At 43.1% G+C, this 10,683-nt stretch overlaps 1 protein-coding gene across 2 annotated transcripts in view; it reads left to right on the forward strand.

Annotated features, from left to right (window-relative positions):
- Positions 1–10,202, forward strand: part of ITPR2 (inositol 1,4,5-trisphosphate receptor type 2) — a 494,143-nt gene extending 483,941 nt beyond the window's left edge. For both annotated transcript variants that reach the window (XM_082738458.1, XM_082738459.1), the window contains 2 exons: positions 6,624–6,785; positions 7,501–10,202. In XM_082738458.1, the coding sequence (XP_082594584.1) occupies positions 6,624–6,785; positions 7,501–7,587 (249 nt within the window). In that variant the 3' untranslated portion in view covers positions 7,588–10,202. The remainder of the gene's footprint in view (positions 1–6,623; positions 6,786–7,500) is intronic.
- Positions 10,203–10,683: the final 481 nt, after the last annotated feature.

Genomic DNA, 10,683 nt, shown 5'->3' on the forward strand with positions numbered 1-10,683 from the left:
GCCATTTCTGCTGACGTCTTCAAACCAGAAGGCAAAGAGGAATGCAGCGGGTGATACTGAGGCTTTGGGGAAATGGTTATACTTGTCAGCCTAGGAGGGTTTGTAAATGATTTCAGATTGGAAAATGCAGTATAAACAGAAGGCTTAGAAGAGAGATGGTAACCAAGACCTTAGCAAAAATGGTCTTGTGGCAGCACATTCTAAGCATGGTCAGGGAGAGTGGAAACAGAGGTGAAGGTCTATATTAAATGGTTTATTGGCATTCCATGACAATACAATACATGGTATGTTCAGTGTGTAGCCCCATTAACAATACTTTAGGGCACTCTGCAAAATTGCCATGAATGTCAAGTGTTGATACATTTTCATCAGTGTCTGCATATGGATCTGAGAGACTGCCTAGAGGCTTCGTGTTTCTTGTTTTCAATAAGTAAGCCTCTAGCATACCCCAGAAGTAACTAAGGGGGCTCAAATTATTATATTCTCACTGTGGTCTGCTTTCCTTGGCAAGTTCAAAAGCTAAGCAATGACCCCTCCGTTAGTTGTGGAGTAGTCGTCCAGTGCAGTTAAAGGAGCACAAGATTTCCAGTTGCACAGGGTGGAGGCCAAGGGCTGGCCCAGCCGCTTACAACACCTGTGTGACCTTGGCAAGGAACAAATCCTTTTCCTGCCTCAGTGTTCGCATCTATAAAATGGGAATGGTAATATTCTCCACCTTGTGGAATTGTTGTAGACTTTTGCCAGAGCATAACTAAAGTGCCTAACACTTGCTAGGCAGCCAACAGCTGGGATCAATTACTATGATGAAGAATACAGACCTTGTTTCCTCTTTAGCTTACAAAGAGACAACTTTTAATGGGTACCTAGTAGAGCCTTCACCAAAGCTTGGCTCATCCATCCCCTTACTACTACTGCTACTACTACTACTACTACTACTACTACTACTACTACTACTACTTCCTCTTCTTCTTCTTCATCATCATCTTTAGTTAGCCAACATATAGTGCATCATTAGTTTTTCATGTAGTGGTCAGATAAAGGGCTGGTATCTGAGATCTATAAAGAACTTATCAAACTCAACATTCAGAGAACAAATAATCCAGTCACGAAATGGGCAGAAGACATGAACAGACACTTCTCCAAACATACAAGTGGCTAACAGACATACAAGTGTCTAACAGACACGTGAGAACCTGTGCAATGTCACTAGCCACCATTACTTCTTAATCTCGCTCTGATGTGGGGAGAAATCCTTATAATCCTGCATGTTCTTGAGCCCATGGCCAGTGACGCATCATCATCATTATGTAATGTGCATGAACTTGTCCAGAGGTGGAAATCAAGTGCAGGGACATTTGCCACTGTACTTAAGACCTCCAGGAAATCTAAACTTTCTAGGTTTCAGGCTGGGCATTTTTAACAGGCTGAGCTTGGCTTATGTGGTTTCAAGGGTCACGTCTAGCCTCAACACTGTTTCTGTTGGCTCCCTCGGGGAGCTTGAGGCTTGTCTCAGCAATTTGATTTGTGGAGCTTGCCTTGAATTTGTGGCTCACAGAAGGATGAGCTGGAGGAGACACAGAAACCACCTGGGTTCATATTTCTGGCCTTACAGATGAGGAAACCGGGACTCAGAGAGCCAGGCTCCTCCATTCCCTTAAATCATGTAGCTAGTTTTCAGTTATTCTAAAACCAGAACCCAGGAGTTCTGACCCCTAGGTCCGTAATCTTTCCATCAGACCACATTGCCTCTTTGGCACAAATGGGGTATCATGCTGAAGAATTAGACATGAAAACAGCACAGCTAACCTTGAGGGACAACTGACCCCCTAACCATTTTATTGAATAACTGCAAAAGTAGATAAGTCAAATTGATCTATTGAATGTACTATTTGAATGATTTTTTTTCATTTCAGGTCATCTAGAAAGATACATTATTTTTAGAATCTAGGGGTAGCTAGAGGGTGCCAGTCAGCACGCTCTGGGAATCCTTTCTCAGAGCCATAACTGGTTTATCTCTGAGCTTTGCATTTTAGAACCTTCGAGAAGCTCTGAATTTCCACTCATCGAAGTTAGGTTCTTACACTGTAGCCTCAGAGCCTAACAGTTAATCTTGAACTTCTCCGAGTTATGCTACCCTGTGGTCAAATATTTTTATTCCTGGTGGAAGAAGGAAATGATTTCATATTGACTAACAGAAGTCGACATGGGAATCTGCTAGTCATGTGCGTGATCACAAGATGTACACAGCCTATATGAGTAACTGGGAAGTAACGGATCAAATCAATCTGCTTTGTTAGATGGCAGAAACACTACACGTCCATCTTGCAGTTCTGGCTTGGACAAAAATCCAAGGTCTCACCTGCTCAGTCTGAGCCTTCCATGGAAGCCACTCCTTTGTGCCATAAGAGCAGAAAGAGAAACCTTGGGGCTTTCTTTTTTTTTAAAGATTTTATTCATTTACTTGACAGAGACAGAGAGATCACAAGTAGTCAGAGGGGCAGGCAGAGAGAGAGAAGGAAGCAGGCTCCCTGCTGAACAGGGAGCCTGATGCAGGGCTCGATCCCAGGACCCCAAGATCATGACCTGAGCCGAAGGCAGAGGCTTTAACCCACTGAGCCACCCAAGCTGGGGGCCACTTTTGATGAAAAGTATATGCAGCATTTATTCTGAGCACATTATTGCATTTGAGTTAATTTTGGTGAAAAAAAAAAAACCTACTTCCTGCACTCATTTGAAGAAACATCAGTTGTTAACATTATTTTTAAAGGACTGGCTTTACTTATAAGAAAGAGGACAGAGAGCAATTTAGGTTGGGTTTTTTTTTTTTTTTCCCCCATTTTGGTGAGAGATGTAAAACATTCATGTCAAGTTCCTTAAAAATTAAGGAAAGAATCTACAGAACACTCAATGCTGAAAAGAAGTCTTAATTACACATGGTATGTAGGTTTCAGATTATGGTCTGTTGATGTAGAGGGGAAGGCCAGAATAAAACAAAAGCACAAATGTGGGAGAGAAGAGACTGAAACCGGCAAACAGGCAGAAACAGAGAAAGATAAAAGCGGCAAAAGAAAGAAAGGTGAGGAAAACCAAAACGGGATTAGAAACAAGAACAGCTTTGGGGGACTATGAGAAAGGACCATAGAGCCCACAAGCCCAGGCTCGTCCTTACTTTCACCAGCCTTTGGCAGATGTCTTACCCTCCACCTAGTCTGAACTATGCTTAGGTTTGCTGACTGTTCTCCCGGTGCCCAGCACAGATGCGGTAAACCCAGAAAGAAAGAGTAAATGAATGGATGAACACAGGGACAAGTGAAGGTTGAGGGTGTAGGGAGAGTCCTGACCCTGGGACACCTACCATAAGATCTCTTCAAATTTGGTTTCACAGAGTCTCACCCATGTTCTCTTTGAAGTAGTGATGTCATTGGCTAAGTATCAGACCAGTGGTTTCCTTCTGCTTCTTTTGGAGACTTTCTGAAAGTTAATGATCTCACTATCCTGACCCTGGGTGTCATCATGTCCATTAGCACCTGCTTACTCCAGACCCAGCTGTCGGAAGCTCTCCAACCCTTCTGGTCCATCAGCGCCCCCTAGAATCCCTATCCTGGTACAAACCACCTCTCCTGCCCCAGAATACTGCCTTCCTAGCTCTCCCAAGACTATCCCTAGTCATTCAGCCCACTTGCTGGCAGCTGCCTATTTCCGCAGCCCTTCCAAACTGAGGGCCCTGCTGACTGGGTTGCTCTGCACTAAGGACTCATCACATCTTCACCCACACGTGAAAATGCCATTTTAAACCCTTTGTCATCACTTCCCCTCTGATACCTCCTGCTCACTCCTGTACATTCCAGCACAGATTTTGGCCCTTGGCCACCCACAGCCTCCTTATCCACCCCAACCACTGATGTCCTTCAGGAAGACCTCAGGGACTTTGTGCACAATTCACCCAAAGATTAGCCCCTGCAAATGCAGTGATTTTTTTTTTTTAATTGTAAAGACACATAACATAAAATTTGCCATTTTTAAGTGTACCATTGTTCGGGATTAAATACAGTCACATTACCATTACTACAACCCATTCCAGAGATTGCGTCTTCTCTAATGGAAACTCCATACTCACTAAATACTAACTCCCCCAATTCCCTGATACTTCAGCAGACTGAAGGTGCTTTCGCCCTAAAATCTCCACTTCCTGAAGTTCTATAAACCACGTGCTAGCCTCAGTTTCTTCATTTGTAAAGCTCCAACCATTGATAATACTGCGAAGAATACAGATACTAGACAGATAAGAGAACCGAGTTAAGTGAGCTATTCAAAGGAGTACGTGCTTATGGAGCTGGGAGCCCAGGTTGGTTCTCCATCCCGCCTGCCAGGCTACGGCGGCAGTAGCGTGTTAGTGTTAGTGTGTTAGCGTCCCACACTCCAGCCAGCACTCTGTGGACTCTAGCTTCCCCTCACCGTGTCTTTCTGGTCCCGTCATTCGTCAGTCCAGCTCTCTGCCTCACCTGCACATTAACCTAGCTGTTGGGAAATCATGGTTTTTGCGGGCGTTATGACAGAGCGTGGTTTCCCACTTTGCTGGGGCACCCATCCTACCCTAGAAGTGTTTCAGGGATCCTTAATTGGCTTCCTCCTCCTACGCGCACCAACAGCTCTTCCAGATCTTTCCCCTTCCGGTCCATCTCCCTACCCTGCTACTACTCCAGCAATTAACATGAATCCCTTTCATCTGCGTAGACCAAAGCTCCGAAACTGGAGTGCATGTAGGATTCATGAACTTCGCCAAACATGTCCTGGTTTGGAAAAAGGGAGTGGGATTGAAATCTACAGTTTTAACAAGCAACCCGTGAGGATTTTGACATATACAATGCACAGCCCACTTTTCGTAGAACGCTATCCTAAGCCACAAGCCCCTTGGAGCAGATACCTTATCTGATTTTCACCTCTAAATACCAGGCCAAAGATGCTGAAGGGGAGATTGAATGAATGAATTTGGCTGTCACTCTGCTCTTCAAATTAAGTTACCATCCTCCTTTGAAATACTAATTAGCCACAGCTCTTTAAGTGCAGTTTCAAATTCTTTAATATGTTTCCTCTTTAATTCTTTATCTGCCCTTTATATTGCGTTGGGGGTAGGGAACCATAAAGAACTTGTGGTTTTCTGAGCGGTGACAGTAACTACAGGACACCAGCAACAGCCCCATGGCTGGACAAGGTTGAGAAAGAAGGACAGAGATAGTTCCGACCTCAGGGGAGGAAAGTAGGTACTTGTGGGCCCTCATTCTAGTGACTGGCCAGGCAGAAGTCATGGCAACCACCACAGTCAGTGGGATTTTCTGAAGTGGGAGGAATTTTTTTTTTTAAAGGATGTTATTTATTATTTGACAGAGAGAGACAACAAGAGATGGAACACAAGCAGGGGGAGAGGGAGAGGAGAAGCAGGCTTCCCACCAAGCAGGGAGCCGGATGCGGGGCTCAATCCCAGGACCCTGGGATCATGACCCGAGCCAAAGGCAGCCACTTAATGACAACTGAGCCACCCAGGTGCCCCTGAAGTGGGAGGAATCGTAAGCGGGGAGATCATGCTAGAAATGCTGGGAAAAGGTGACCTAGAGAAATCGGGAGGTAAATAGCGATGCAGGCTGACATCCCCAGTCGGTAATGGAAAGGTTCACCTGGCTTCCAATCCTAGCTCTGCCATTCCCTCGATTGTCAAATGGGTGTTTAAACTGTTGGGGTGGCTCATTGTCTCATCTGTAAAATGGGAGCAATATGATTTACCTTGTAAGCTCTTTTGAGGATTGAAAAGTTCACTGTAAGTAATGCAGGGTGCTTCTATGATGTTAAGCAATCAGAATTTTCAAGAGAACCGGGCATCGGGTAAGCTCCTTATTTCTCCAACAATGGAGGGCTACACACACACACACACACACCCCCCTACACCCAGTCTGCCTAGAAAAACAGAAGTGGTACCAGCTATTGCCCTCTGGGGAAGTCTAACTCTGAAACCTCATCCTCACTGTAATAAAATGTTTCCAAAGGGAGCAGACAGAGTAACCTAAGGCCATGCCCTCCCACTTCCCTCTTGCCTGAGCGGAGTTCAGAGCCTGTCTTGGGGAAGTAGGTGGTGAACTAGTTTGGCATGGGTGGCCGGAACTGAAACATTTCTTTTACCACCCTCCTATTCTGCCCCTTTCTTTTCTGGGGTGAGGGGGTGGGGATAGGGGAGAAAGAGCTCATGCCTCTACTGTACACACACGTATTTGGATCTGTTCTCCGTAGCCTCCAGACCCGACCTCCTCATTCACCAGGATTCACTGGATCCCCTTTGAGTTCAGTGTGCTCTGCTGAATGATGCACCCGGGACCTACCTGGGAGCCCACAGGAAGTTTGTGCCAATATTTAAAATCTTCCTCCAGCTCATGAAAACCAAAGCCTAAACTGCCCTTCATTCCCACCCACAGACCACCCCAGGGCCTGGCCAGAAAGAGTTCCTTTGCTTTGAGTACTAAGAAACTTTGATTTAAACATTTAATACTAATGAGCCTCTATGACCCCTCTTTACAGAACTCCAGACTCCCTTCCAGTACTTATTCCCTTGCTCTTGAACATGTATTTGCTTCTAGGAGAAGAATTTAGACTGGTTTCCTCGGATGCGAGCCATGTCCCTCGTCAGCAATGAAAGTGATGGTGAGCAAAATGAGATTCGGAACCTGCAGGAGAAGTTGGAATCCACCATGAGCTTGGTCAAACAGCTATCGGCACAGCTGGCAGAGCTCAAAGAGCAGGTCAGTGTGCTCGGGGAGTTGGAGCTGCCGCTGGGTGGGGTGAGTCAGGGGAGACCTGCGGCTCCTGGGAGCAGGACTGTTATTCACAGAGAGCTGTAAATTCCAGTAGGGACCCCCGACACTGTGCTGTGAGAACCACATCTCTGCAGGTCACTAGGGTGACTCTTCTCCACCTATGGGAGTAGGGGGGATGAGGGGAGAAGGCACAAAGCACGAAGTACAAGGGCCTCTTTGCACTTTTTGATAGAAAATTGTATTTTCTGCCATTCTACCAATTACTAAACTCATCGGGAAGGCAGATTGTCATCCGGACCTGTCATTTCAATGCTATAATCAGCCCCTTCATCGTGTGAAATTATTAGCAGTAGTAAAAATACTATCAAAAGTAGCTGTGATAAGTATTCAAATGACTACCATGATGGTGATGATTATCTGACAAGTCAGAGCTGCTTGAAAAGAACCATGGTTCCTGTTTTTAAACCACAGAGAGGGATTTGCCTTTTCTCTCTCTCTCTCTCTCTCTCGGTGGAAATTCACTTTAAAAAAAAAAATCCACCCGCCTTTTTTTTTTTTTTTTTTTTTTTGGTAACTATATTCTGGAGGATGCCAGACAGACTGCAGGTGCTTGGGAAATATTAACCCCACATTGCGTAGCCCACCAGCACTGTGGAAAAAGGGAGAAAATGAGCTCAACACACTCTCTCTTTCCCTCCAGATGACAGAACAAAGGAAGAATAAGCAGAGACTGGGCTTTCTCGGATCAAACACACCCCATGTGAACCATCACATGCCATCACACTGAGACCATGGTGGGGGAAGCCGTGACTAGCCTTTCATCAGTGTCCTGCCTGATCACTGAATAAAGAACTGAGACGGAGGGGAGTGAACAGTGCCTATTGTTGAAAGTTAAAAACAACCAAGTGCCAAGATGTTGAGTGGTTTAGCTCTGAGAACAATTTATAACTGTGTTTTCATGGTTGAGAAGACCAAACTTAAAAGCTAGAAAGCGCACATCACGCATTCTTAATGTAACGTGAAGTAGCTTGCTTGGAAATGGGAGGAGGGGGAGGGGGAGGCAGGGTGCGCGGGGGTGCGGCTGGGACAGACGACCTTTGGCTAAATCAGTAAGAGTCAGTTTTGTCTTAAATACTGACGGCGACCTTCATCGCGGTCGGTTGGGATTTATTTCTCTTAATTACGGCGAATAGGTTAGTGATACAGGAATTCATATGGGAGCTAAGTTTTCCTAAGGAAAATAACAGTAGAGATTAAAAATGAGAGTTGCAAAGAAAAATGTTAATTCTTCCAAACTGTAGCTGTCACAGGGCAATTTTCTTATTTATAATGTGCAACACAATGGATTTCCAGCTCTTTGGAGCTCGTGCCCCTCACACTGACAGCACAACTGGAATGTGATTGCTTTCTCCCGGGTGCTGAGGGGCTCTGTCATTGCGGAGCACAAAAGGGGATTTTCAGATAACCCGTTCAAAACATGTTTTAAGTCGTGTAGAGGGGAAGATTTTAAAAGATTTGGGGAAGAAAAAGCTGGTGGTAAGCCCCCGGGAAGAATTTTTTTTGTGTGTGAACATATGTATGCTATTAAAATGTATTGAAAATAATAAATGGAAATGCTTAAAGATAACAGGGAATATTGAGAAACTTATGATAGTCGCATTGCCTTTTATAAATATGGAGTAAAAGCTATTTGATTCATGTTTGCTGTGCTTAAGGAACTGAGTGGTTTTATTTATCCTATCTGTGCAGTTAAGGGGGGGGTGGAAATCCAAGAAATTTATTGAGTACTCAAGAAAATGCGGCATTTCAATTGTGGATTTTAAACTGTATCGGTAAGAGCTTTTCAGAATGTAGAGAGATAATCATCTCTTCCTCAAATTGTTTTTATGTTAAATTATGCAACCAGGATTTGTGGAGGGGGAAAATAACCTGCCGTGCTCATAATATTCGTAGACACTAAACACTTAGGATGTTAAAGCAGAATACGGGTAATGGAAAAATGGATGCATGGTGAGGGGACAAGGCTTCTGAACCCAAAGTCTGGGAGATGCTTTGCAAATTGACCTCTGGCCCTTGTCTCCCAAGGAACAATTGCGTCCAGAGTCTTAAAACTCTCAAGTTATTACTGGCAAAGTTTAAGGTCTGGGTAGGGTTTCCTATGACCATTTTTAAAGTTTTCTGGATTGCTGCTGTCATTTAGTTTAAAGCTATTGGCTCTTCAAATTCTTGAGTCATGGTCTGAGTAAATTAAAAATGGATTCCTGAACCAATCCTTCCACAATGTTGAAATGTAGACTTGGAATGAATGTGTGGAAACCCAGAACAACAGTTACTTAACTGACTCTACTAGTACCTCCCACCTCCCACCCCTCTACCCCTGTACTTCCCCCACATTAAGAATTCTTTACTGTGACACCGTAGTATTTTTCCTTACCAGACGCGGAAGAGCCATGATCCCAAAATACTAAGAAATTGAGATATATATCTGACTGCAGCATAAAACTTTGAACCTAGTAGCTGTTCAACAAACGTATGAGAAATTTCACAGCACTCACCAAACCACTCACTGTGGTTCAGTGACCCTTAATTCTTTATTAAAACTTTGAATGATATCACATACTTGATTTTTTTTTAAATGGCTTCCATCGTTGTTATAACAGTATTAGATTAAAGGAGACTTTAAAGTATTTTAATTAAACAGAGAGTTTGCAGATGGGTAGAAGAAGAGGAAATTGGTAAAGATTGACCCTATTCCAGGGTAGGAACCCATCTCTGTTTTAACATGAAACAAGATATTTTTGGTGTCTGAACATTAAGAGAAGAGATTAATTTGTCCAGAGGAGAGCAGCCTGCTTTTCACTTGATGGACTATCTATTCTTTCCTGGGACCATGCTGGTTCTTTTTTATAGTGAATAAGCCATTGGGTATATAACTGCTATCAACAAATGACCTAACCTCTCCACCCATTGTCAGGCGCAGCTCACCATTTTATAGCATATTTTCTCGAATGGGAAGTACCCGAATGAGATTGCAACTGACCTCTTACTTGTTCAAAACGGAAATATTTCTCAGTTGTGTTTTTCTTTCCTGCCTAGATACTTAGAGATTACAGAGCAAAATAAACAAAACAAAACAAAAAAGCAAACAAAAAAGTCACTCTCCAGGCTCTTAAAGTCATGATGTCACGAGAAGATAATGATGGGGAAATTTGACACTTGATATAAATTCATACTTGTTATGTATATGTTTGGTAATGCAACTGGAATATTTGACCTAGGCAAGTGTTGGTTAACATTTTTATATTTATATAGTGATATTAAAATGAGTACAGTAATCTTTGATTTTGATGTTAAGGGAAATGTCTTACTTCTTAGTTATTAAAATATGTTATCAGTTTAAAATCATCAGTTTCTGCTGCATATAATTTTTAATTTCAAAAAGATTTTATTCTCCTGCATGCTACATTCTGAGGCCCAAGAGTTTAATAGAAGTGTGTTTCCTAATTTATAATATCATTTGAGATGAGAGAGTTTTTGTATCAGATAAGACTATAATATTAATAAATAAATTATATACATGTAAAAATTACTTTTTCAACCCCTTGAGAAAGTTCATTGAGAAAGGGCTATTTTCTCACTTAACTGAAATTTTTCTGTTGATGATGAAGATGCAGTTTCTAGTGGGTTATTGATTATATCAGGAAGATATTCCATTCAAGTCAGAACTAATCATGTGCTTATTTCCATATCTTCAGCTCACAACTCATTGTTTTGGCTGCTCTTTTTAGTTTCTAGTTGTTCCATTACCAAGAGTAATACACCAGGGCTCACCCCTGACCCCCACGTGCCAGTGTTGAGATGAGTGGACAGACTGGCGGTCTGA

The sequence above is a fragment of the Mustela nivalis genome (assembly GCF_964662115.1).
Source record: "Mustela nivalis genome assembly, chromosome: 7".
Lineage (NCBI taxonomy): Eukaryota > Metazoa > Chordata > Mammalia > Carnivora > Mustelidae > Mustela > Mustela nivalis.